This window comes from Opisthocomus hoazin, chromosome 5 (assembly GCF_030867145.1).
Source record: "Opisthocomus hoazin isolate bOpiHoa1 chromosome 5, bOpiHoa1.hap1, whole genome shotgun sequence".
Classification (NCBI taxonomy): Eukaryota; Metazoa; Chordata; class Aves; order Opisthocomiformes; family Opisthocomidae; genus Opisthocomus; species Opisthocomus hoazin.
This window is the reverse complement of record NC_134418.1, coordinates 6785103-6812700: the sequence shown is the minus strand read 5'-3', so window position 1 is coordinate 6812700 and position 27598 is coordinate 6785103. Positions and strand designations below refer to the sequence as shown.

The window sequence follows — 27598 nt, the reverse complement described above, 5'->3', positions numbered from 1 at the left end:
ATCTGAAGCCCTCTAGCATTCCACAAAAATATTATTCCAAGTGGATCTATTTTAAGTTTTATGTTGATCAAACTGACAACCAGGTTATAAAAAAAGGTAGAAGTGTAGTTAGAATGGAGGGAATTTTGGCAGTAACACTGCAGAGAAGAGAAATCCGAAAATCGCACTGTAAAATGTTTCCTTCCCACCTACTCCCCTTGTTTTCCTTTATCTAACTCTTCCCGCTCGCTTTCACCCTCAAGTAGCAACTGTTTGATGCCTTCATAGCTTACCATTCCACGTTATCTTTCCCCACCAGATGCAAACCCCAACATTCCCCAAGAGTTATCTCATTATTTAAGCCTCACCACCACCACCCCAGGATGGCAGTTTTGGAATCTGTACCTGCATCGTGATCTCTGGTCACCCAAACTGTGGTGTATCTACACTTAAGTTTTAAGTTTAGCTGATTAGGAAAGGGAAAGAAAAAAAATCATGCCTTCCGAGGGAACCTTTGTACCAATAGCACACACTTTGAGAAACTGGTTTAACCAACCACTTCTGCATACCCTAAAAATCCTGACTTCCCTTGGGTGCAGCGGTACTCTTTATTAGTCCCCTTGGCCACCAGCTCTATAGACTCCACCTACTGAGCAAACACTTTGACGAGACACAAGAACAGGACCCGCTTGGCTATACCTAAATCTTGCATGTGGCTACATTTACAACTGGAACTAGGTCCAAGAAAAGCATCCATTTCTCTCTGCTTTTTTAACGAGTGACTCATTTTGAATTAGATGGTCATGTTTCCAGTCCGATCTTCATCTTACTCTTCAACAATGCTCCCATGTGTCAGGAAAACACTGCTGAAAATCCTTACTCTTGTAATAAAATCCTTCGTTACTTGCTCTATTTTTCCATAAATTAAAATCTTAATACCTGTTCTCCCCATCTCTGACTGACTCCAGTGAATTAAAATCCTATCACTTGAACTCTAGGTATAAGATCTGTAATTTGTCCACGTATGCCCTAAACTCATGCTAGCGTTATACTTTCTCACTATCAGATTTTACTTCTTTCAAGTTTCCCCCTTTCTCTGTGAGATTCCACTGCTTGCAGCTTTGTGTACTGAAAGTATGAAGTGGTGAAAAGAGATCTTCCCATCCCTCAGGTAGTCTAATCAAGCACTAGATTAACACATTCTGACAAAAGCAATTTAGGCAACTACTTCAAAAAACTATTTCAGAGATTGAGAACAGGCAAGCAACTTGGTTTTGTCACCCCACAGTGCTATCCTATCCTGAGTTTACTGTGGCGTACTATGCCCAGTTCTTACAGCAAATTCTTAGAAACGCCAGTAGAATACGGCCACAATTCAGGAATAAAGATCCGTCCTTTTAGCCATCTCTTTGGAAGCCTTTGGTGGCTGAAGAGGTTAGGACTGTACCTGCAACTCCATTACATTAAACTGAAATAGCAAAATTCTGGATGCATCTTTGGGACACCTCATCGACAAGTCACAAGGAAAAGGAATTCCTGCATTAGCTTCTATTTCCGTTAAGCCTGATAAACTCTGTTTTTCCCTGCAACACGATACCTTATCACTCCTGACTTGGGTAAAGCTTAAAGACTACCTTGACCAAAGAAGCCAGCTTCCAACAACACACAAGCTTTCTAAGAACACTACCAAACTAGACCTCAGTTCTGCATGCCATCCCAAACAAAACACAAAATATTATCCAACTTAAGGTCCAAGGTAAAAAGGTCAAAAGTCACAATGCAACAGTCACAATGCCAGTCAATGCCAAAAGGCTACAATGCCAAGGAAGCGAGGAGGATAGAGGCAAACAGCATAAAGGCTGCCAATTCCTGAAACTGCAAGACATCTGTCAAAAGGAAATCAAGGGCTATACTAGGGAATGAATCACATCACACAGATACGAGAGAAGGAAAAATAAAAGCCACCAACACCAAGCCAGAATTGCAATAAGATACAGAAAGGAATCACTCCAAACTAGGGAGTTACTCAAATCCCAGGATCCATCATCAACCAGGCACCTGAAACACGAACATCAGCAAAATGAAGATGACGCTTACGTACTTCACCTTGCCTCCAGCTGCTGTTCCAGAACATATTATGAATCAAGTGAAGGAGGAGAAGAAAATCCCTTTTGGGCCCTTACAGATGGCCAGCAGAAGGACTAAAGCAAGGGACCAGTAGAACACAGCGCATACGAAGATATCGGTAATCACAGCAGCTGGCAGAGACTGAGCTAATACTGTGTAGTCAGATTTTATTTGCACTTTGTCAATACCAAAACACATGCAGACATACTTCCCCCACCCCAATGATCTACAAACAGCCTCCACGGTTAAATGAAAATGTTTTCTTACCATTTCCTATCCTCTCTTGCTCACAGACATGAACTTGAACTTGTTATTGAAGTGCAGTTGTAATGTTCCCCCTTGAAACTATGCAAAATATCTACTACAAATTTCCACATGCACTGACAAAAGGCCAGGCCTGGGCCTTAAAATCATTGTTTATATCTCATCATGAACACTTTCTGAGATCAAGTGGCCTGAGCACAGCTCTGTTCTACCTTACAGTGAAGGTATCCGATTTACCTATAAACACAAGAAAAGGGCTAAGACTGCAAGGGAAGATGTAAACAGGATGGAGAAGAAACACTTATTTAGCTCATCTACATCCTTTCACTACGCAAAAACTTTGTGTTTATTCAAATAAGATGTTTTTGTTAGAAAAACAAAGCGGAACTTCTCATTTTGGTACAACATTTACCACTATACCTGTTTTTCAGTTTTTAAAAAAAAAAACAAACCGAAATCCAACCCTAACACCCTCAAAAGCCATTTGGGACATCGCAAATACGACTGCTTGTCACACTTGAACTCTAGATAGCTATTCCAATTTTAAAATCTGCATATTTGTATGAAAATAGCATGGTAACTCACTAACCCTCACATTTTCTTCTGGGAAATTAAAAAATCCTTAAAACCAAGATGATTACATCCATTTTCCTACAGCAAAAACAGTTGGGATTTGGGTTTCACTGGATTTTTTTTCAGATTATAGTGACCTGTTACATTGCGTGGATATTTTATTGCTGAAGAACAGTTAGATGAGGCAAGTAGAGATGTCACAAATACAGATGAAAAAAATAAAGAAATGCAGGCAAATACTATGGCCAGGCACCCATTCTATCTTTATGTGATGACACCAAATCTGTTCCTATGCACTAATCAATTAGAAAACAGCTACATTTAATCTCAGGCTTAAATTACTAAATTAAACATCTTTAGTGTATTTTACTTAGCTCTAGTAGTAAACCAGCAAATTCATTTTAAAATATTTTCAGGGCTAAATAAATTAAAGTCTTACTAAAAATTGAATACAGTAGAACTATAATAAACCAGGTAGGAATTTCATGACCCGACAAACAAAAGAATGATCCTGATGCTAATAGGTGAACAGGTTTTCCTGAAATAAAACTGCAAGCCAAGTTATCAGCCAGTTTCTTGCTCTAAGTGAATGCTTGGGTGTACTGACAAAAAGCTTTGGGCTTTTCATTTTTAGAACAGGTTCTCAAATATAGTAGGCATTTAGTCATGCACTTCTTCCTTTAAACTCTGCCTGTGGTTTATCACCTCATCTTTCTCAGCCAATTCGGAAACAGACTGGAAACAGCTCAGTAACATTTCTGCACTTGAGTCATTCATTAAGATCTTCCTTTTGCCAGAGCTGCTTGCCACATGCGGTTATTAAGTCTTTTATTTCCCCTTGTTACATTCTGAAACTTGTTCAGCAATTTGTCTTGCATGTTTGGCTGCCCTTCAAACATACACCCGTGTCTGTGTTTAACAGACAGTTAAGTAAACAGAAGAACTGCATTCTCCTTAAAAGAAAAAAAGAAGAGATGAGAGGAAGGGATACGATGCTCTGCACAACCGCGAGTTCCAGGTGTTGGAAAGAGTTTAGCCTCCAGGCGCAGTGCTCTGGGGTCTCCTGCCTGCAGGCACAGCAAAGCCACCCAGTAACAAGTCAAGCAGAGGACCCAGACTTGGCATTACCAGGGTGAGCAGACTGGCCAGATGTCACATCGCACGGCGTCGGGCAGCTCACCTCCCTAAGAATCGAGGCACCCTTTCTCTTTATTAACAACCACAGAGAAGAACAACGACCTTCGCGATGGCGAGGTCCCTAAATACCCTTGGTGATGGTGAGGTCCCTAAATATGATGGCGAGGTCCCTAAATAACCTCGATCCTGGAGCACCCTTGGTGAATGCGAGGTCCCCAAATACCCTTGGTGGTGGCGAGGTCCCGAAGCATCCCTTCCTCACCGCACCCTCCTTTCCCCACGCACCCCCATCCCAACGCCCCGGGCCCCCCCTCCCTGAGGCGCTGACCCCCGCCCCGGCTTTGGCCCCCGCCAAGCACCCCCAACCTGTCCGCCGAGTCCCTCCCCAGCTCCTCCAGGCACTGACCCCCCCCCAGCAGCCCCAGGCACCGACCCTACCCCCCAGCCCACCTGCCGCCGGTCCGGGCCTCTCCGCTCTCTTCAGGCTCCTGCTCGCCGGGCGCCGCGGGGGCCACGCCGGCCTCATCGTCCTCCACTGTCACGTCAGCGGGCAGAGCGGCGGGAGCGGCGGCCGCCCCCAACCCGAAAGCGGCCTCCACAGCCGCGGCATGGCCCGGCGAGGGCTCCGGTCCTCCCGCCGTCACCCCGAGCACCACCAGCAACGCGAAGGCGGCCAGAGCGCTGCGGCCCCGCGGCCCCCGCATGGAGGGGCCCCGCCTCGCCCGCCGCCGTCGGCCGTTAGGACATGAACGCTGCCAACGCCGCCGCCGCCGCCGCCGCCGCCGCCACGGAATGGGCGCCCGCCGCCCGCCTCAGCCCGCCCCGCCGCGCCCCGCCCCGCCACGTACCGGCACTCCGCGCGCAACCACCCCTCACACCGCCGCCCGCCCCTCCGCGGCGGAGAGGGAGCCCATTGGGTCGGCGCCACGCCGCTCCCCTCGCCGCTTCGCCTTGATTGGCGAGGGCGGGGAGGAGCGGTGTTTGTCAACAGAGCCGCCGGGCCAATTGGAGACAAGACGCTCTCTCCCTTCCCTCTACCCCTTCTCCGGCCAATCGGAAGCGCATGATTCACCGACCTGCTTTGGGATTGGCGGAGCCAGCGCATCACACGTGCTGCTGACTGGAGCTCCTGGCGGCTCGGCCCCGCCCCTTCCCGCCCCGCCCTCCGCTCGGCTGGAGACGTGGCCGTTCCTCCGCGCCGGCAGGGCGGGGCCAGCGGCGCGTACCACCCGGCGGGCGGGACGAGAGGGTGGGGCCGGACATCACGCGGGCAAAGTGCCACTTAGGGGTGGATTGGGGTTGGCGGGCGGGAATGGTGGTGGGGGAGCTCGCCGTGTGGTGAGGCCTCGCCCGCACCGACACCCGCAGGCTCCGCCGGGCTGCCCGTAGCGGCCATCCCCCTCCCGGGACTGGCGGTCTGTAGTGCCCTCAGGCGCCTTCTGCATGGCGGGATGAACTGCTCCCCTCAGGAGCCCGTCCCCCAGTTAATGGCTGCCCCGGCTGGCCTGCCCTGCGGCGGGCGAGCTCGGTTGGGGAGGGTAGGCCCGCCACACGACGTGGTGACCGGTAGGCCCAAGAAGGGCTGCCCCAGCCAGGCTTCGCAGCAGCCTCTGGTACATTCACCTCAGGTTTCCTCCATATAGCCACAGATTTTGATTTCATTCGTCAAGCAGGTAACACCTCTGCGTCCCTCGGTGGCCACTTCTTCCCCTTCCAGCAGTTACCGTGGTTTGCGTGGCTCTGGGGAGCAGGAGGGGCTGCTCCTGCGGCTCCCATTGCCAGGGCTGGCTGTTGCCCACACCAGCTGCATGCCTGCGGCCTGCCATGGATCACGCCATGACTTGCGCTGCTGCCATGTGTCTTTTTGTCTCAGTATTCACCCCTGTAAAGGTAGGTATGTAGTTTATCAAGCCACACCTTTCTGTTCTTTGTAACAAACCAAATTAGTTACAAACTTCAATAATTTTGCATCCTAAGGCATCTCCTCCAGCCCTTAAATTAGTGTTCTGTCCTGCCCATTTCCTATTTTTTCAGCGTTGCATTTCAGAAGGTTAAGATTAAGGTGCTGTGTTCATCTATCTTGGGGTAGAAAAGGCTCTAGTATATCCCTAGGTGCGCCTCCCCTTTGCATAGGGGCAAAGGCCAACTGTAGGCCATTAGAGAGCGCACAGCCCGGTGTTTTTCTTCCTCTAGCCCCCACCCCTCACCCAGCTGCTGCTCCTCTGCGCCACGGTCCCTACAGCTGCGTACGTGTGCGTACCTGAGATGCGTGGCTTTGCATGTGACTGTTGTACGAGGCAGTCCCTTTATCCGGACCCAGTTTATCATGTTGTGAACAATGGCCCTGGTCATCCTGATTGTACCACCCTGCTGATGCAGATGTCATCTGCAAATTGTATTAGGAGGGATTTTGTATTTATTTCCAAGTGGCTAATGAAAATATTGATTATGTACATGTGTAGTATAGCATACGTGATCCTGGAGGGATCCGGTTAGAAGTAGCCTTTATAACCAGTTCCAAAAGGAAAATAATCTATGTGGCCGCTGTTTAACATATGCTTAACTGATGCTTTATTACCCTTTGTTTTTATAAAATATTGCGCAGTTCTAAGTAAAAATACTTTAAAAAGTTCATTACACCTTCCAAAGGAAATTGAATTATTTGTTGTCTTCTTGAAGCATGAAATGAGATTTCTGTTAGACCTCTGACTGGCATTACTAATTCTTTTATCTGAGTCACATACCAACACTTTTTGGTGTTCAGCCAGGAACTGTTCTTACATCTACATTTACTACATATCCTGCAACTGTCCTTTCTGAAGACAAACACCAGCCTGCACTTTTTTAGGTCTCTAGAATTTCCCTAGTGTGTCAGGGTTTACCAAAGATGAACATCAACAGACAAGGGGACTCTGCAGCCAGCTGTTTCGGAGCTTCTGGGCCACAGTTACCCCTAGAAGACAAGGGCTTCATTGGTTACTAATGGACTGAAATTTATCACATCACTGTTAAGTAATCCACCCACATATCGTCCTGCTTCTTTACAAACATAGATCATAAATGTTCAATGAACACTTCTGCATCATTATTGACATTTTAATCATGTCCATCTAGTAATGGACCTCTACCATTACTAGGGTTTTCTGGGATTTAGCCTTGCCAGCTATGGATTTCCTTTGATGTGCTTCACTTCCAATAACTACTCTGCTTCTCATAACTTCTCATTTATACCAACACTTTATTTCCCGCTTTCCCCATTTTGGCTATTTATTATTTGTCTTTAATCATTCTCCCCAGTCTGCTAATAAAACAGGAATTGCCAGTGTATTTTCTCACTCAATTTTGAAATTGTGGCTCTCTGATTGCTCAGTGAACTCTTTCTGAAGAGCTCGTAGTTCTCATTTTTAGCCTTCTACCTAAATTTTTCTTCCTGCTTGCACTCTCATCTTCTGATGAGTTGGAAATGCAGCTCTTTTAAAGCACCAGATGTGTGCAAAGTCAGGTCGTGAACACTGCTCCCCAGACAGCCACTGAATTGCAATCCAGAGATTTTTTTTTTCTTCCTTCATTATAACGAAGTCCAGAAGCATTTACCCTGTGCCTCATGCCAAACAGCTCATGTCATTTTTAGTAACTTAAATGACATTTTATTATTGTACCCATATGGTCTTGTGCTAATATTTTCTTTATTCTGATAACTCCTCTCTCTTGAGTGTCTACCCGTTCATATGTTTATAAAGAGTAATCAAATTCCTTCTGTTTTGCTGGGCAAACCAAGCCAAAGCCTTTTATTCTTCCCTCACACTTCTGGCTCTCTGCTCCCCTGTTCATCTCACTAGCCCTCCCCTGCACCTGTTCACATTTAAATCAATCTTTATTGCATAGCGATGTTTTGAAGGGTCATGTTGAAAGGTAACTCTAATATATTTAAATTTCAAACTCCATTATATTTATAAACTGTGCAAAAAACCCTAGTTCTGTGCCATGCTTTTTACATTAACTTACCGCTTGTCCCACTAGTTATTCCAGGGGCTGAGAGACAGATATGCAGTAACCACAGACCCCAGCACCTTTCAGAATATTGTGATATTTCACAAATAGACTTGCACTCCCACCTTTGTGCTGATTCATGAAGGTTTATTACACTCAAGGCAAGACAATAACAGCCTTGTGCGAGTGTCCCTATCACACCCATGAGTATTGCCTCATTTGCTTGTATTTCCTCCCATGTCCCTGTCCCAGATCAGCAGTCTTCCCATGACAGACTTTTATTTTAGGGGGGCTCTAACAGTTTTCAGGAGAGTCCATGTTTTCTTCTAGACTCCTCCAAGATTCCTTAACCCTGAGAGGTGAGGAATAACAAATGTCATCTAAAAGGTCTTGCTTTTCTCTTTTGGAAACGTTTCTCTAAGGCATGGACAACGTTATTCATGAATCCTCAAGACAAACACTGCGATACAGCCGTATAATTTTCTCTCTGCATTAAAAATTTGTGCTAACAAAACCAAACTTCCTGCTTTTTGCAAAGCATGACTCACATTTCTCCATTCTGTTTTGACTGACTGACATAAGAGATCTATTTCAATCATATGACAATAACGTTAAATCTGACCAGCCATTTATGTGGAAATCAAAGCCTGCTCTTGCAGGATGGATGGATGGATGTTAACAGGAATGGTGTTTTGTGTAACTCCACTGAAGATCTGCCTGCTTTTCTCGAATGACTGGCTCTCAGAGCAGCGAGGCGCAGCAGCGAAACCTCAGCATGCCACCTCGCGGCTGCGCTGCACCAAGGGCTGTTCCTGCTCCCCTGCAAAATGATCATTTTAGCCTGCCTTTTCCCCCAGGAAAATTCAGACCATCGAAAAGCTGCATATGGTGTAATTAGTATACCAGCACCCCTGCTGATGTCTGTTCACCAGCAGAATGGAACCAAGGAATTCTTCACCCAACAGATCAAACCAGAGAGGAGCAGTGAAGCAGGCGTTACTCAGAAGGAACGTCACTGAACTGGGGTCTGCAGGATAAAAAATTAGGTAGCAAGAACGTAATTGCTGGGCCATGACAGGCTTGGAGAGCCACTGCCAACCAGGAAGAGAGTTTATCTGGACAGATGAGTTAGAAATGCTCAATCTTGCGCTTGGTTTCTCCAGTGTGTTGGTGAAGTTTTACCTGCGTAGGTCTTGTTGTTTTTGAGCTGTTTCGTGCCTTATCAAATGAGAGAAGCATATAGTTAATTGGATAAATGCATCTGACACCCTGCTGTGCCTTGACTAGGATTTCGCTCAGGTTAGCACGCACTTTTGCAACAGGTTTAAGCTGGGCTGAGTCTGCCACAGCAGACGATCCTACAGCCTTTCCACTCCCACCTGATAGATCTTGCTGCCTTCCTCAGGAAAGGTCAAGGAAAACTGACCTTGATTTTGCTGGCTGCTTTACCTTTCAGAAAAAAAAAAGCTGTCTGCCAGCACATGGAAGTGGCAGGAAAACTTGGCGAGCGATGGGCCGTAGGTTGGGAATGCTCCTTTTTGGGGACAGTGCTGTGCTAGACCAGAGCAGCTGAAGCCAGTTACAAAACTCCCCTGCGGAGATGTATGTTAAGTTTGGCTGAGCCAGTTCAACCTCCCTCACCTGGCAAGAAGAAACTGCTCTTTTTGCCTGCGTGGCAAGGTGAATCAGCACAGGGGCAGAGGAATGCCAGAGCCAGCATAAACCCTGTACCCAGGTTGAGAGTGGATGGTGGGTGGCAGGAGTAAAGAGCAGGATCTTCCCCTTCTGTCAACAGCAAGCTGTTATCTTGGCTACTGTGTAATTTCCCAACATGTAATTTGAGCCTCAGATGCGGAACTCGGCACCCAGAATGGCGCTGCCACCCTTCTCAGCCCGATGGTCCAAGCAACACCAGCGTGGCATTTCGCTAGGGCTAACACCTCGCGGTTCCCACCCTGCTCGGCGAGCGAAATGTCTGTTCAGAGGAAGCAGGTTCGAACACCTGCCTCTGCGCTGAAGCAGACAGGACGAGAGCTGGCTCCCGGAGAGGCTTTGACATGGGGCAAACACAGGCTTGTACGAAAGGACTTTGAGTTGTTTGCAGAGCTGGCTGTCACTGAAACTGAAGGAAAATCCATTTCTAAAATGTCCAGTGCCGCCTTTTTGTGCACAGGCAAGGCTCAGCACACCGCAAATGGAAGGTTTTCTTGCGTTCACTGAAACTGCAGCTCCCTGCCAGATTCAGATAAATTGCCAACAGAAAGCCCCAGTATCTATAAGTGGCAATGTTTGCGTTCCGCCAGGCAGACGCACTGCGAGATGTGTTTCAACCCAAAGCCATCAGCCATTGCTGTGAGGGTACAAACAGGTTTATCGCCCCACACATAACTTCTGGACTAACACTCCCCATTCCAGTGGGATTTGAGAGATGCCCACGTGTAAGGACGGGCTTCCTGAATCGGTGCAAAGCCCCTGTGACTGGTTTTCGTTCCAGGCAGCAGTCAAACATTTAGGGTAATGAAAGGAGTAACCCCAAACCCAGTCAGCTGCTCCTTCAGTTTTAACATTAGTGCACTGTGGAAGAGCACAGTACTTAGGTCTGATTCTCTCTGAAATGTGTGTCCCGCTAGATGTGCGTGTTTACGCTTTAAATGTGTAACTTGCAGGAAAGATCGTTGCCAGCTAGCAGAAAACACGGAGCGACTGTACAGCAATCACGTGCTGCTCTCGGTAGCAAGTCACCTGCTCTGTGCAGAAAGGGAAGGCCTCACCGCACCTGGGACAAGCCTGGGTAATGATAACAGAGCCTTTGTTGAAATACCACCCCGTTGTTCAAAGACTGGTGCGCTGACCCAGGGGAAACAAAAGGAACCGTTTCCAGCCCTTAAAAATAACAGCAGAATCGCAGAGGTTGGCAACAAAACAAGTCAGTCATGCACAGAATTTGAAAAAAAAAAGAGAAAAAGCACCAACGACGGCTTTTCTGTTGTGCAAACAAACAGACAATAAAGATTATTTGCTACGCATTGTGGTCTGACCTGGGAGTGAGCGGTAAGGGGTGAATACCTGCGGTTCTCATCTGTCTTGGTGGGACTGCAGCCTGGAGTGAAACTGAGATGCCTGTGCAGGGTCTTAACGAGGCCCCCAGGACTGACCATGCTGGTGCAGAGGTGCTGGAAGGGAGATCTGCCTGGTATTTTTCAGAAATGGTTTCAGCAGATGCCAACCCTGTTCAGTGTGGAGAAGAGGAGGCTGAGGGGGGACCGTATTGCTCTCTGCAACTACCTGAAAGGAGGTTGTAGTGAGGCGGGGGCTGGTCTCTTCTCCCAAGTAACTAGCGATAGGATGAGAGGCAATGGCCTCAAGTTGCGTCAGGGGAGGTTTAGATTGGGTATTAGGAAAAACTTCTTTACTGAAAGAGTGGTGAAGCTTTGGACCAGGCTGCCCAGGAAGGTGGTGGAGTCCCCATCCCTGGAGGTGTTCAAAAAACGTGTAGATGTGGCACTTTAGGACATGGTTTAGTAGGCATGGTGGTGTTGGGTTTAATGGTTGGACCTGATGATCTGAGAGGTCTTTTCCAACCTTAATGCATATTCTATGAACCCAGGATGGGGGGGTATGGAAAATAAAACCCCAAAAAAGCCTCTATGTGTTCCGGGACAGAAACCCCCCATAGAGCTTTATCCTGACCCTCCTGCGGGGTGGGACAAGGCCGGGTGAGTGCTGGCCGACCACGGCGCGGGCAGAGGACTGCCTGCTGTAGGTGACCCTGCTTCGGCAGGGGGGTTGGACTGGGTGACCCACAGAGGTCCCTTCCAACGCCGACCATGCTGTGATTCTGTGACCCGCGTCGGCTGTCCTGCCTGCGTGAGCCCCGCTCCCGGCTGGGGCAGCCCGGCCTCGCCAGCCCGTAACCCCCAGCACGGATCAAATCCCTGGGGCCAGACGGTGCCGCCGGCCTGCGCGGCCGCCCGGGGAGGGCTCTTCCTCGACGCCGGGCCGGCCGAGCCTTCTGGGAGCTGTAGTCCGCGGCTGCCAGCACTACAGCTCCCAGCCTCCCCGAGGAGGAGGAGGAGGAGGAGGCGGAGGGAGGGAGCAGGCTCGGCCCAGGCCTCCAGCCCGTGCGGGAGAGCCCCCCCGGGGGCGGGCCGCGGCGGCATGCGGCTCCCCGGCCGGCTCGGCCCGCTCCGCAGCACGGCCCTGGCCGCCCGGCCGCCGGGGAGGGGCAGAGCGGGGCCGGCGGCGGGGAGGCGCCGCTTCTCCCGCGGGCGGCTCGGCGGCACCATGGCGGAGCAGGCCAAGCGGCTGGCCGCCTGCGCGGCCGTGGACCGGCACGTCCAGGTGCGGCGGCCGGGGGGGGCGCGGACCGGCCCCGGGGGGCACGGGCGGGTTGGGGGGGACGCGGAGCCTCCCGGTGCACGGACGGGTAGGGGGGTGCGCGGAGCCTCCCCGTGCACGGACGGGTAGGGGGGTGCGCGGAGCAGCCCAGAGCACGGAGCAGCTCCGGGGTGCACGGACGGGTTGTGGGGTGCGCGGAGCCTCCCGGTGCACGGAGCGTCCCCGGGGTGCACGGACGGGTTGTGGGGTGCGTGGTCCCCTCCGGTGCACGGACGGGTAGGGGGGTGTACGGACCGGTCCCGGGGGGCACGGACCGGTTGAGGGGTGCACGGAGCCTCCCAGAGCACGGAGCAGCCCCGGGGTGCACGGACGGGTTGGGGGGTGCGTGGTCCCCTCCAGTGCACGGATGGGCTCCGGGATGCACGGACCCCTCTGCTGCACGGACGGGTTGTGGGGTGCACGGAGCAGCCCCGGGGTGCACGGCTGGGTTGTGGGGTGCGCAGACCCCTCCAGTGCGCGGAGCAGCCGCGGGGTGCACGGACGGGTTGAGGGCTGCACGGAGCGCTTACATCCCACCAAAGTACGGATGGTCCCGGAGCGCAAGGCAGGGACCCTGGCGTGCAGGGACCCTGGCGTGCACGGACGGGCCCCGCTGCGCCTCTGCCTTCTTCACTTCGGACTCCTTCAGCCTGGAGAGGAGGGAGAAAGCTGCTTTTCCCCTGCGCCTTCTCTCTGCGCTCGCCCAGCGCACGCATCCCGGGCAGCGGCTCCGTGCCTGGGCAGCTCAGCACGGCGCGCACCGGGTTTGGGGTAACGTCTTGCACCTCCAAACTGGGCTGCGGTGGGAGCTCAGGCTAACGCCGTGCCCTGCGCCTTTTTCCAGCTCCGGGGTGCTCCGCTGCTGCACCCTATTTCCGAGCACCCAAGCAAGGAGCAGCAGCCCTTAGCCTGGGGGTCGCGTCCTGTGCTCTGCGGGGAGGGAAGCACAGCAAAGGGCTTTGATCAGCCCCTTGGAGGGCCAAGAGGACTGGAGCTGCTGGAGGTTTGGCATAGCCCGATGGTGAACGTTTGGAAGATCAGTGGTTAAAGTCTCGCAGTGGGTTATTGCAGTGTTTGCTGTGCAAGCCCTCTTGCAACAGCAGTGATGAAACGGGCGTGGAGTCGCTGCCGAGGAGACACACGTTAGCAGTCAGCGAGGAAAAAAATTCCCTTTTCCTTCCCGCTCGCCCCTGCTGGGTTGGCGTCTTGAGGTTCAGTTGCTGATGGCTTCCCTGATGTCCCGTAAATGTTTCACTTCTTTTGCTTTTGCAGCCTCTCCTTCCGCCGAGCAGCCTGTGCATGCCTGCAGAGAGCACAGCCACATGCTCTCTGAGACCTACTCCTCTGCCAGGCCAACGTGCTCAAAGCATCTGCGGGGTGGGGGAGCCTGGGGGGTGGTCCGGTAGTTGCATAAAAACCCCTTTTCTTACCCAAAGTTGCACGTTGAGGGGTTGCAGGAGGAAGGACTTTGTGTTGCAAGGTGTGGAGCTGAGGCACGGCTACTGCTATGGGTTGTTGTGAGCGGGGTGTGCCTTTGGTTTGGGCTAAAAGGTGACTCTTGGTTTTGGACTTTTCCTAGTGAAAGAGCAGGCCCTTGTGCTGTTTTGTGGCCAAGAAAACTGCCCTTGTGCTGTTTTATGGCCAAGAAAACTGAGGATGATGTTTCTGGAAGTGTTTGATGAAAGTTCAGGGCCTGGCTAGCGAGGCCGATTAAAATATGCAGCAGCTGGGGTAGTAACGGCCATGCTTGCCATGCAAGTTGGCTGGAAGCGATGGTGGAGAAGCAGGCTAGAGTCACTGCTAGGGAGTCTGATGGTCTCTGCTGTCAGGGAAAACCTGTCCTTCCTTCATCTTGTGCTGGGAGGCCGCAGCAGCTGTTTGTAGCTTTGTGTTTGGCCGTTGGAGCTATCGCTGTTAGCGGAGGGAGCAGCGTCCTCTCCAAAAGCAAAGCTGCAGACTCCCTGTCTTGTGGTGGCAGGCGCCGCTGACTTCAGGGTTCAGTTGTGCTGGACAAATCTCTCCCGCTTAACTGTGCTGTAAATCCGTGGCACTGGGGGCTTGGTACTGGTATTAGATCAGGCTCCTCGCTTGGCATCCGCCGTCGCACCAGTCCCTAACTCCACCGGCGCAGCAGCTCCTTGGGCAGCCTGCAACAGATATAAAACCTGGCGGTGAGTGGTGGGATTAGGAGAGGAGAGTTTTTTTCTCTTTATTTATTTTAATTAAAGCCAGATCGGTGTGTTTACCCACAGCACGTATCCCCGGGCAGCTGCAGGAGCAGCGTTCCCCAGTAGTGGAGCGGACACTGAGCCACCCAACCTCAGAGGCCGTGGGCTGTGGTGCTGCGATGGCTGGAGGAGCAGGGCTGGCTCGGGGCTTTAGAGCCATAAGCTGCTTGGAGAGAGCTGGCTTTGCCTTTATACAACACCTCCGAAGGCAGTCTGTTAGCATCTCCCTTAGAAATTAAAAGATGGGCAAGAGCTGTAGGTTCTGTTGCCCCAGAGGACTGAGCGTTAATAAGAGGAAACTTTGGGCTTTGCACTGTATTTATCTGTTTTTTTTCCCCACTTAATCCTAGTCTTGGAAACTTCTGTTGGACCAGCCCGTGTGGTGCTGCTGATACCCACTCCACGCGTGTTGCCTTGTCAGCATCTGTAATGCAGCGTCTCTAGGCCCTTGAGTTAGCTGAGAAAATGATGTGGTCGCTGCTGACTCCACTCGTGGAGTCCATACATGGATCCTCAGCTGTGCAGTGGCTCAGTGCCTTGGTTTTGTTTGCTGGGGTTTCAGTAAACAACCTGAAATGTTTTTTTTTTTTCTTTTTTTTTTTGCATGGGGTGCTGCTCCTCGATGCTGCGAGCTGGACCTGCCCCTTGCACGCTGACCTTGTGCTCTGCTTCTCGCCAACGTTTGCCCTGTTTGTAAAAGTGGATGTTTTTTGGCTGGTGTTGCCCCTGGTCTGGCTGGGGTTGGAGCTGAGGAGGGAGAGGTGGGAGCTGTGGTAAGGCAGGGCTTGTGACCACACCAGTTTAGACTGGCTTAAACTATTTTTCTGGGAAACTCACTTAGCCCAGGGTCTTGCCACCGCCTAAGGGAGGTTGCTTCACCCCTCATCACTGATAAATGCCTTCAGGTTTATCGCCAGCGATGGGCTGTTCTCGCTTTGTTACAGTGGAGTGGCTGATGCTGAGGCTTTCCCCATCCCTTTAGGGCATCCAGCTGCTCCGAGAAGCAGTCCCACCCTGTAGAAAAGAGGGCAGAGAGAAGAAACTGCCACTTCCCAGGTGGAAACAAGTGTCTTCGGAGCACCAGTACTGCCCATGTGCTGCCAGTCTCGGTGCTACTTTGCTTGCCCCACGCTTGGCTCTGCCTGCTGGGCAGGTGAAACCGAGAAACCTTGGGAGCTATTGGGTTTCTGCTGGCAACGTTGCAGGCGGGCAGCTGCGGTCTGCTGCTTTCCCCATCTCTGGCAGAGTCATGGTGATTAGTGAGGGCTGGGATATAAGCCAAGGCTCTGGTTGTGCGCTGGGTTTTGGAGAACTTTTGGGTTTTTAAGCTTTTAACCTGCAGAAGCAAGGGAAATCATTAATCCTAGGGGAATGTGACCTGCCTTGAGCTCCACCTTTCCAGGCAACCTTGCGTGCCAGTAACATTTTAGCTGGTTGAAGTGCTGCAGGTGTGGGTTTTTCCACAGCTCCTGAACTCTGGATTTGCTTCTGCACATGGACAAAGAGCTCCAGACCTGTCTAATGTCCAAGGGAGAACACACAACAGCTCTGTGCCTGCATCTCTGGCTGGCTTGAAGTCTTTCTCGTCTGATATCTGTAGTGATATTGGGCCTCCTTAAGTCAATTTAAGCTTTGGATCCCATCCAAAGAAGGCAAAGTACATTGGAAATTGAAAGTCTGCAGGAGGCTGCAGGTAGCTCTCAGTGGGTGGGAGATTGAGCTGATAATAAACAGAGATTTACGTTGCAGAGTGTCCTCTTGCGAGGTGACACGGTTGCACCCATCAACCCTCAGCCTGCAGCACCTTTCAGAAGCGTCTATGTTACGGGTGAGACGGCAGCGATCCTTCTTAAACCACACCATAAGCAGAGAAAGTCCAGGGCTGAGGCGCAGTTAAAGCGTGGTCCTCTTCAGCGTGTGCTGCCGGGCTCACCCGTCTTTCAGGCGCGTTGCTGGGCTCTCCTATGGGCGGTTGTGTACTCGGTTTCGGAGGGCAGATTTTGTTATACTCGAGGAACTGCTGCTGTGCTCTTTGCTTTGGCCGCTGGTGCAGCCGTACTGTTTACTAACAATACCGTTGGCAGCAAACCCACGCTTTTACCATGCGGCTTCCTCAGGAGATGTTATCTTGAGGTTGTTTCAGCTCCTTCCGCTGTGGTATTGTTTGAAACTCCCAGTTTTCCAGCAGGAGAGGGTGGACTGAGTGCCAGCAACCAGCAGTGAGTGTGCATCAAACACCCTGAGATTCAGACCATGGTGGTATTTAGCAAGCACGGGTCCTTTACTGAGCAGGCAAGCTGCTTAAAATCCCTCAGCCGCAGACAGCGGCCATGCCCGTGCTGGCGTGGCGTGTTCCCTTCCTGGCCTGCAGCATGCTAAGGCGCTGCGGGTTGGTGTGCGTCTCTGGGCAAGGTTCATCTTGCACGTGTTGAATGATGGGAAAAGCAAACAGCCCTTGTGCCGACCCCCCAGTAACAGCTCTTCTCTGTCTCTTTTTGATTTGCAGAACAACCAAGTTCTTGGGATCGGAAGCGGCTCTACCATTGTCCACGCGGTGCATCGATTAGGTAGGATGCTCCCCGTCGTGTCCCTCCCACCGCAGAAAGTCCCTTTGTCCAGCTGTCCCAACTACTCGAAAAACACACTAAGTCCTCTGGATGCTGACTTAGAGCTGGTGCATCAGGTCTGTCCGCCGACTGCTGTGTCCTCCTTGAAGCTGGAGGTTAAAACTGGGTCTCATGCTCCAAATTTATTGTGTAGAGAGCCCTGAGGAGGTAACGCTTTGCCACCCGTTCTCCCCACGCAGCCAAGCAAAGAGCTTTACTGGCACACACCGGAAACTGGAGCTAAACCCCTCTGTTTCGTTCCAGCTCTGCCCTGTCCTAACTTGCTTTGTGGCGTTGAGCCATGCAGCTGCTCTGCTTCCGTTAACCCATTTGTTAACCCGTTTTTATGCAGCTGGCGCTGTGTCCTCACATCCTCGTTATTCACATGGAGGGTCCTGCTGAGGTCTGATGAAAATGAGGAATGTGAAATCCTGCTGTGTTTTTTTTTTTTATACCTTGGAGCTAGATTTATCTGCTTGCTGAAGGTGTGATTCAGAAAATTTCAGCAAAATATTCAAGTGAGGCAAATGCATTTTTGCAAAGTGAATGTGAGGGTAATTATCCTCACGCCTCATCACGGAGGTGTGCAGATGTTTAAAGTTTCCTTCCCAGGGCACTCTCAGCCGTAGGGCAGATCTGCTTGTGGAGGTGCTGTACCTGGAAGCAAACCAGAGCAGCCCTGTGTGATGGGTCGGGAGGGCAGCGTCAGCCCCGTCGTTCGTGGGGGGCTTGCTCGGGGGCAGAGGGGGACTCTCCTTCGGAAGCAGAGTTCCGTGTGTCCCACCTGGGTGGCTCTGCGTGGCAGGGAAGTCCCCGTGTGACCTCCAGCTCCCCGGGGCAGAGTCATCCCCCAGCCACCCCAGGTGAGCAGGGCTGGGGGCTGAGTGCAGCGCAGTGCTTCGCTTCCCAGGGGAGGGAAGAGCGGAGATGGTGCTGTGCCTGCCCTGGGCACCCACCTCACCCCACGCCGCGCGTGCCGCACACCTACTTGTCTGGGAGCTGCGGTTCAGCTGTCTGGGTTTGGCTTAGTATTGCAGCCACTCTCGACTCTTAACACAGCATCAGTCTCTAAATAAATGGGTGTAGTATTTAGAGTGCATTGCCCGTTCCAGGCTGCAAAGTCTGACTTTGCGTGTCTCCTGGATGCGTTAGCACTGGGATGGGGGTTGTGACAACACACAGCCTCAGGTATTGCATCTGCAGCCCTCCCAGTGGCAGCGTTACCTTGCAGCCCGCGTGCTTGCTCTGGTGCGAGAGCGCTTACTGAATCTCGGGCTGTTGGCTCGTGCCTGAGTGTTGTAATTACTAAAATAACATTTTGTCCATAATGATATCTTAGTAATAGATTTCAGTCATTTGAGGTTAACCTGGGGGAGGAAACATTTCCTTCCATTTAATGGAATACTGTATTTTATTAGTCCTTTCCCTGCCATATATTTAAATGTTCTATAATAAATTAATGTGATGTCCCCAAGGCAAGAAGCCAGAAAACCTTTCAGACAGCTGCTGGAGCTCTCTGTTTACAAGGAGCGCAGCAAAAACCTGTCTAATGGAGTGAGAGAGGGGAGCGGGGCTCATTTCCCAGGTGACGATTTGCTGACAAGGCACCTCTGCTGCTGGAGACGCAAAGGTTAATGGCTCGTGGTGTCTTGGGCTGGGACGGAGTGGGGGTTCAAACATTTCTTACTGTAGAAACTGAGCCTTAGCCTGTGCGGGGTGGCACCTGTTTGCATTTTGAGCGTGACTGAGTTATTTGCAAGCCAAGCAAGTAATTGCAGTGATTCAGAGGGGCTCTTCTGAACCGAGATTTCTTAAAGGGAAAGTTGGTGTGTTGTTTTTTTTTTTTCCTTCTGCAATGAACAAACCGAGGTTTCTGCTTTTTTTTCCCTACAGCTGAGCGGGTTAAACAGGAGAACCTGACGATTGTCTGCATCCCTACGTCTTTTCAGGTAAAGGCTTTCTTCCTTTGCTTTCTGCTAGTCCAAACACTCACGCAGGGGATCTCCCCTTTGGCTGTGGGAGGCAGCCACGCCGCTCTCTGGGCTGGCTCACGGTGGTGTGAGTTAACTGAAACCACTGGTGAAAGCAGTGGGTGACGGTGCTGTTACCCTGACCCGAGCTGCAGGGATGCTGTAGGGCTAGGAGGCGAGTTTTCACTCAGTGTGGTGATGGCTGTTGTGTCGGTGTTGGTGCGTGACTTGGTCTGGATCCTGCTTACAGGAAAATACTGTTTAGTAGTGAACCAGGCTCATAACACAAAACTCATTGGAGACACTTAGTCTGCTTTGATTCTGTGTCAAGCCCTGAAAGCTGTAAAAGTCACACTGCAAGCGATAATAGCAAGCTCATGTGTTTTCAGGAGGAACTTGAAGTGCATTAACTGGCTTTTATAAGAAATTGCAGAAGAGAAATCAGCTTAATCTTTCCTTTTCTGCGCAGCCTTTGCAGGGATTGGTTCATACTGAGCTGGCTGTTAAAAGGCTTGCAGGGAGGGGGGGAATGTGGCTTGGTGATGGAAGGCAGAGCTGCTGGGGAAGCTTCTGAGCTGCTTCCATGCCTTCAGGCAACTGGCGTTGATCTCTCTGCCTCTGTTCCCCGAGGTGGGAGTGCGCAGCAGAGGGGCAGCTGTCACCTTGTCCCCTTTGGGCAGGGAGAGGTGACATTGTCGGTCTGTGGGGATGGGGACCACCCGCGGGGTTTTCAAGGCTGGGTGGCAATGCCGCGGTCTGGGAGTTGGGCGCGTGTCCTTCTCACGCTCCTGGTGTGGACCTCAGGGTCATACTTTTGTCACAACTTTTTCACCATGAGGACAATCAAGCAGTGAGGCAGGCTGTGCAGAGTCTGTCCTTCGAGGTTTTCGAGACCTGAGTGGATAAAGCCCTCAGCAACCTGGTAGCTGACTCTGCTTTGAGCTGGAGGTTGGATAGAGACCAACCCGAATTATCCTAAAACCTGATGAAAGCTTGGCATCCTCTTACCCTGCAGATGCTCTTTAAGTGTGGGGTAATGGGACTCTCTCTTTTCCCAGCTGTTGCAAGCAACCAGTGGCTAACTGGGATATAATGCAAAGTGCTGCAAAGCGCCAAACGTGAAAACTAGGATTTTGTCTTTTTTAGCCTATATCAGTACTTCTGTTGTAGATATACACTGTAGCGAGAGTCTGTCTGTGATCTGTCTAAAATGATCCCCATCCTGAGATACCATGTACCATCTGAACCTGGGAAAACTCCTCGGAGTTCAGTCGTTAGACCTTACAGAAAACAGGGGTAGAGCTCTCGTGGTGAACGTGGGCTGGAGCCTGCCCTGCCTTCACATGTTGAGATAGTTCCTGTAACACTACAGACGTTGTTACCAGCAAAACAAAAAAGTTGCTGTTAAAGGGAAGAGCTAGATTGTGTGCTTGCACAAGCCAAAACCCCCCAGACACGGGGCTGCTTCATATCTTTCGTGGTCTCTTAGACCTCAACCGATTCCGAGTGAAGCATTCCCAGGTCAGCGAAACAGCCTTTTATTTTCGCTACGTACAGGTGTAAATGGCTGCCTGAGGTCACTGGCAAGGAAGAATTGGTTTCAGTGGGCTTTTAGGCTCCTCCCTTCCCTGTTGTCAGGTTGGGTTATTCCATCACCATCAGTAAAGCTAGAGCCGGGGTAAGTATCTGTCCCTTGGCTTTTGTGTGGTTTCTTCTTCTCACTGGGATGTGTGCCGAGAGCACAGAGTGAGGCCGTTCTTGGCAAGTGCTGCGCAGTTACCAACGCTTTTCCCCCAGTTGTGGGAGCTCTGCTTTTGATTCCTGCTGGTCTGCTCCCATCGCCTTGCAAGCAGAGAGCCTGAGGAGAGCCACCGTGTTTCCACGCTGCTGTTCGGGATCTGGCCTGCATGTGCAGCACAGTGTTTTTCAACGCTTTAAAATCTCAAATCCCCGATACATCTTAACATGGGCGCCATGTAATGAACGTAAACCCACTGATTTTTATTCTTTTTATTTTGTGAGTCCTTAGGGCAATCCTAGCGCACAGATCAAGAGCCCACAGCCCATGGGTGTTAAAACTGCATGCTATGTATGGAATGCCGCGACAAAAGACTCAAATGTGTCTCCCTGCCAGGAGTACTGCCTGCTAACTCTTCTTAATGTTTCTGGGATGCCAATACACGCGACTGATGTGCTGTGTTAGTGGCTAAAATTCAGGGGAATAAGTTGATCCAGGCTATCACACCGGGGTTTCTTGGGCTGGTTACAGCGTGATAGGAACTTCAGACTCGAGCAGTGTCCATGCAAGGAAGGAGTCTCACTCAGGTGATGGTTTGTAGCACTGAAAATTCCCCCAATTCAAGATTTTGTAAGCTTGAACTCCTGTTTAAACTGGGACCAAGTGGAGGGTAACTCCAGGTGCTCTGTGTTGTGTTGACACTAGAGGGAAATACACAGCCACCTCAGTGAAAGCAGATCAGAGCCACCGAGCAGCTGTTTCGGGAGGCTTCCCACACCTTTTCCATGAGTTGTGCTTTTATTTTTTGCCGTTTTTTTTCTGTTTGTTTTGTTTCTTTCCAATGTGAAAAATGTTTTCATTGTTAGTCCAGTATTGCTATTGTGTGAATATTTCATTTTCTTGCTCCCATTTTTCAGCTGAAGGAAATCTGAGAGGCTGGATGGGTATGAGGGAGAATGGTGTCCAAACTGAAACAGCACAGGGCTCAAAAATCCCGTAACTGCTCTAATGCTTAGATAGAGGTGATTCCTGCCAAGCTGATGGGGCCTTCCACCTTTTAATTCAGATACTTGAACCCAGGAATCACAGAATCACACAGAAACACAGAATGTTCGGGGTTGGAAGGGACCTCTGTGGGTCACCCAGTCCAACCCTCCTGCCGAAGCAGGGTCACCTAGAGCAGGCTGCACAGGACCTTGTCCAGGCAGGTCTTGAAGATCTCCACAGAAGGAGACTCTGCAACCTCCCTGCAAAGCCTATTCCAGTGCTCTGTCACCCTCAGAGTGAAGAAGTTCTTCTTCATGTTCAGACAGAACTTCTGTGCTTCAGTTTGTGCCCGTTGCCTCTTGTCCTGTCGCTGGGCACCACTGAAAAGAGTCTGGCCCCATCCTCTTTGACACCCACCCTTCAGATATTTAGAGGCATTTCTAAGGTCCCCTCTCAGCCTTCTCTTCTTCAGGCTGAACAAGCCCAGCTCCCTCAGCCTCTCCTCATAGGGGAGATGTTCCAGTCCCCTCATCATCCTTGTAGCCCTCCGCTGGACTCTCTCCAGTAGCTCCTCACCTTTCTTGAACTGGACAGAGTACTCCAGATGGGGCCTCACTAGGGCAGTGTAGAGGGGAAGGCCTTGACCTGCTGGCCAGAAGTCCTAATGCACCATCTGAGCATTTTTAGTTCAAAGCAGCGGGGTTTTCTTTTGATTAAAATAACCTAGCTAGCCTGGAAGCATCATTTTCTCCTTGCCGCGTGTTCCCGCTGCGGGCTGCAGCCTCCCCGCCAGCGTGGGGTGAAGCGGTGGAGCTCTCCCAGAGACACTCCATCCTTGCTGCAGCCGGGGGATGACACCAGGAGCCTGTTTTCCTTTCCTGCTGCCGGTAAATGATGTTTGCTGTCTTCTTGATGCACAGGCCCGTCAGCTGATCCTGCAAAACGGCTTAACGTTAAGTGACTTGGACCGACATCCAGAGGTAAGTGGGACCGCGGAGGTGAGACCTCGCCTGACCTCCCTCTAACCTGGTCTTTCATAAAGTATCAGGCTCCCTTGCCCTCCCCTGAGGATGAGAGTTTAGGCAGCCACGATGTTGAACGTGAGCCACAGCTAGCTGAGTTTATTTTTTTCTGCAAGCCTCTGTCTTGTCTTAGTGCTTGTCCCTTTAGGTGGCAGGTGGGCTGCCAAGTTGTGTTTCCTCAAGGTGTCTGGCACCTCTTCCAGGTTGAGGCTGGCCGGCCTGAGACGGGGATATGGCGTTGCTGAAGTGTTGTGACAAAGATTTTTCCGAGGAGCTCCCCGCCCCTTAGCTGACAACACCAGAGGCTGAAGTGATGTGCCGTGGAGGGCAGCGGTTGGTTTTGGTGGTTTTCTCACATGCCTGTGGTTTAGCAGGGGCTGGTACCCTTGGGTGGCTGATGAGGTGCTCGACTCTGGTCAGGCTGGCATCACGGTGGTCTCAGCTCTAACAACATTTCTGGGTGCTGCTTGGGGCCTGACACCCTCCCGAGCTGCGCCGAGAGCAGCGCCTGGATGTTGCCTGGAAGAAGTTTCCACACCAAGTTTCTCCTCTTCCTACAGCTCGACGTTGCGATCGATGGAGCGGATGAAGTGGACTCTGACCTCAACCTTATCAAAGGTGGCGGGTGAGCCTTGCAGTCCATCTGTGCGCGGCGCTGGAGGCTGTGGCCTCTGAGCATCCTTTTCTGCCTGTGGATGTCTCCGGGGCTGGGAGGGAGAGGCTGACGGGATCCTGCGCAGGGCCGGGCGTGCGCCTGCAGTGGGAGACGGCTCCTGACCGAGGGTGTGTGCGAGGCACAAGGAGGATAAACTGATGGGGCGGGGGAAAGAGCCCTGGTGTGGGACAACGGCAGCACCAAAACCAGCAAGAACATGGTGGAGGGGACTGGACTTTAGGACCATCAGGCACAATGAGGAGCAGCCTGTTTTCTGATTTTTATGTAATTTTTTTTCTCCCCCCTTGCAGTGGTTGCTTGACACAGGAGAAGATAGTTGCAGGATATGCAAAATGCTTCATTGTTATTGCTGATTACAGGTAAAAATATTACTCTTCATTATACCTCTGTCTTGTGGGAGGACTCGGATGGTCCTGTGTTAGGCCGTTATTGCCCTTCCAGTGGGTCAGGGGAGCAGCAATAGGTGGAAATGAGCCTGACTCCCAGTGCTTCAGCGATGCAGTTTAGCTTTTTTTCCTTAATTTTCATCTGAGCAGGCCTGCTTAAGAGTCAGCAGAGCTTTTGGGGAAAAGGCTGCTCTGTTCTTTGAGCTCGGTGATTGTCAGCACGGAATAAATTCCCCCCTTCTGTGCATACAGCTGTAGGGCTATGTCAAAAAACAACTCGCATCGTGCTTGTCTGAAAGGGGTCAGAGTGGGGCTTATGAGTGAGTAGAGCATCGTGCATTAAACTGGTTTTTCCCACATGTGTGCACATGTGAACTGATCGCTGTGCCCTCCAGGGCCTTGCGCCTGAGGGGTTTGCAAGAGGTAACACAGGTGCTTTGTGTTAATGGTGTTAGCAATGCAACATCTGACACTAATCCCACCTCAAACCCTGTCCCCAGGAAAAAATCAGAGCGCCTCGGGGAGCAGTGGAAGAAGGGAATTCCTATCGAAGTCATCCCCATGGCTTACGTCCCCATCACCAGAGCCCTGACCAAAAACTTCGGAGGCGCGGCAGAGCTGCGGATGGCTGTTAGCAAAGCGGTACGTGTCCCTGATCGGCCCCGCATCCCCCCAGAGGAGCCACTCGAGTGTGGGCAAAGCGGACCTGAGGTCTGGCTTTTCATCTCATCAAATCTGGGCTTTCACTCCTGCGAGTGGCTTCTTGTGTAATTCCCCTTAATTATACTTTGGTTAATGAACTATGTGTTTAGGGGTCAGTGCTGCTCGCGGAAAGCCTCTCTGGCTTATGTCTCCTAAAGCAAGCATCCCTGAGCGGGGAGAGGAGGGATGTCAGATCCACTGTGGGGGTGTCTTGGGGCTGGAGGGCAACTGTGCTGCCAGAGAAGGTCTCAGGTTGGGTGGGCAGCTCGTGCTCCATCCCAGGTTCCTCTGTACCACACAGAACCTGAGCAGGACTAAATTAAAACTGAAGCTGCTTGGTCTCCACTGCCACTGTCCTGTCCTGACTTGGGCAGCAGGATTTTGCCAGCCCATGTTGTGTGGAAAGGAAAAAGGACGGCTGTCTGCAGTAATGGCTGGAGTTAACGCCCAAAGGCTGAACACTTGTTTTTAACGTGTCACAGAATGGTAGGCGTTGGAAGGGACCTCTGTGGATCATCTGGTCCAACCCCCCTACCGAAGCAGGGTCACTTACAGCAGGCTGCACAGGACTGCCTGCAGGTGGGTCTTGAATATCTCCAGAGAAGGAGACTCCACAGCCTCCCTGGGCAACCTGTGCCAGGGCTCTGTCACCCTCAGAGGGAAGAAGTTCTTCCTCATGTTCAGGTGGAACTTCCCATGCTTCAGTTTGTGCCCATTGCCCCTTGTCCTGTCGCTGGGCACCACTGAAAAAAAACACTGAAATTGTGTCTAATCCCAAGAGGCTGTAGGGACTGCATTTGGGTGCCTGATAAGAGCAAACCTGTCGTTCTCTGTGAAGCTGAGACTGGCCTTGCTCAGGAAATGCGCATCAGTGCTGCTCCAGCATGAGCCGTGTCCTCAGAGGATGCTGGTCCTTCCTGGCATGTGTGGTTGCACACCCTGCTTAGCGCTGCTGGAACGCCTTGTCCGCAGCCCCAGCTGTCTCTGCTTTGTTGAAAGCACCCAGTTGCTCCTTCTTGGGCTTGGCAGAGTTCTGGGCACGTCTGGGATGCTGAAGTGCAGCACTACTTCAACTCCAGAACCTCCCCATAGCACCCAGCAGCACGCTTGCTCTTGCCACTGGGGCAGAGGAGTCTTATTTTGGCTTCAGTTGCCTGTAATAGCCTTTTTAGGACATTAATCTAGGTTTACTGTAGTGAAAAGGATCCCCTGTTGCAGTGATGAAATTGCATTGTTGTTTCCAGCTTCTGCATGATTATCAGTACGCGGGAGAATGAGGAATGAGCAGTTGCCTTGGGCGGTGGTTTTACTTGCAGGCTTATTGTGGACTGCCCTGATTTACTTGAGTGAGAACTCCCTCTAAACCCTTGCAGTGGGGACGACTGGTCCCAGTGAGAGGCTGCGATGGTCCCTGGCTGTGCTCGGTAGACAAGGAGCTCACAGTGCTGACAAATGTCTGTGATTCCCAGGGCCCGGTGGTGACGGACAATGGGAACTTCATCCTGGACTGGAAGTTCGACAAGGTTCATGAATGGAGTGAAGTGAACACCGCTATAAAAATGATACCAGGTAATGTCTGTCATTTTTTTAAAAAAGCAAAAGCTGGCTAAGGCTTGCTCTGTGATGGGTAACCCTGACCGTGGGAGCTGAGAGGAAATGTGTAAGTGTGTGTGTTTACTGCCCTCTTATGGGCCCCTACATTTGTTTCTACTTCAGAGATCTGTCAGCTGAATTAGTACGGCTGTACCCAAGTGGCATTCCCATATGGTGCTGAAAACCTGGGCCGATGCCAGGTGACTTCTGACAGTGCTTTCCATTAGGTGTGCCAACCTGTGCTCTTCCTTACCCTTCTTGTGCCCATTTAGAGAGGGGCTTTTAATGGAAACACTGGTGCACTCTGGAGGGGAGGGTTCATGCTGGGTTGCAGTATCTTCCAGAAGCCAGTTACAGCTCTGCATCCCATTACCATCCTGGAGTCCTGTGGGCTCACCTTGCTGTGAGAGCGCAGCGTATCCTAGCTGTTGCAGTGCAAGAGAGAAGCAGTGGCTGAATGGAACAGCCCCTCTGGAAGGACTCCTGCCTTGCATGAGACCTGCTGCCCAGGCCAGAGCTGCTTCTGGACGATTCAGGTCTGGCCAGGGGCGGTGGCACTCTCTGAACCTCGGTGAAGCAGCAGATAGACTGGCTCAGCTGCATCTGGATATCTTGTCTGGTTATCTTGGCAAAGTCTGCTCTTGAACCTGGTCAGCTTTGAACACATGGTGTGGTGTCTTTGAACTTCGAGTTTACCCTGGATACCTGTCTGGCCCTGAAGTCCGTAACAGGACTGCCTTCACTACCGTTGGCGCGTTGTCAAAGTGCATAGGAGCAGGTTGGGATCCTGCTGCACAATCCTTGATGTTTGCACAAAGCAGCAACATGTTGTCCTGGCACCGCGACTGAAACACCAGAGCAGGCAGAGGCCATGGGTATAGGCTGGGTGAAGATTCGCCAGTAACTTCTAGTTCATTCTGTTCGGTGGCTTTGCTTCCCTCAGTGCTGCTTATAAAGCTGATTTACTAAACGTATACCCATTTTCTGTTTTTCCTGCTCTACAAGTGAACTGCTAGGATGCTGCCTCTGCCTTGGCTTGTCCCGGTGTCTCTGCGATCTGAATGATTACCTGGCACTTGCTCGCAGCCAGCAGTAGGTGGCAGGTTCAGACCTTCAGCAGGAGCAGATCGGAATGAACTGGTGACCGCTGCTGGTCTGGGCTGTCCCAATGGGCACAAACTGAAGCAGAGGAAGTTCCGTCTGAACATGAGGAAGAACTTCTTCCCTCTGAGGGTGACGGAGC

The 27598-nt window shown here is 51.3% G+C and overlaps 2 protein-coding genes across 3 annotated transcripts in view; one reads left to right on the top strand and one right to left on the bottom strand.

The window, feature by feature from the left end:
* EIF2AK3 (eukaryotic translation initiation factor 2 alpha kinase 3) overlaps positions 1-4830 on the bottom strand; it is a 42837-nt gene extending 38007 nt beyond the window's left edge. The window contains exon 1 of the mRNA XM_075420296.1: positions 4531-4830. Coding sequence (XP_075276411.1) covers positions 4531-4784 — 254 coding nt within the window. The 5' untranslated portion in view covers positions 4785-4830. The remainder of the gene's footprint in view (positions 1-4530) is intronic.
* Positions 4831-12211: 7381 nt separating this feature from the next.
* RPIA (ribose 5-phosphate isomerase A) overlaps positions 12212-27598 on the top strand; it is a 30634-nt gene continuing 15247 nt past the window's right edge. For both annotated transcript variants that reach the window (XM_075420294.1, XM_075420295.1), the window contains exons 1-8: positions 12212-12411; positions 17182-17242; positions 19175-19230; positions 22897-22956; positions 23559-23623; positions 23965-24033; positions 24561-24702; positions 26232-26331. In XM_075420294.1, coding sequence (XP_075276409.1) covers positions 12229-12411; positions 17182-17242; positions 19175-19230; positions 22897-22956; positions 23559-23623; positions 23965-24033; positions 24561-24702; positions 26232-26331 — 736 coding nt within the window. In that variant the 5' untranslated portion in view covers positions 12212-12228. The remainder of the gene's footprint in view (positions 12412-17181; positions 17243-19174; positions 19231-22896; positions 22957-23558; positions 23624-23964; positions 24034-24560; positions 24703-26231; positions 26332-27598) is intronic.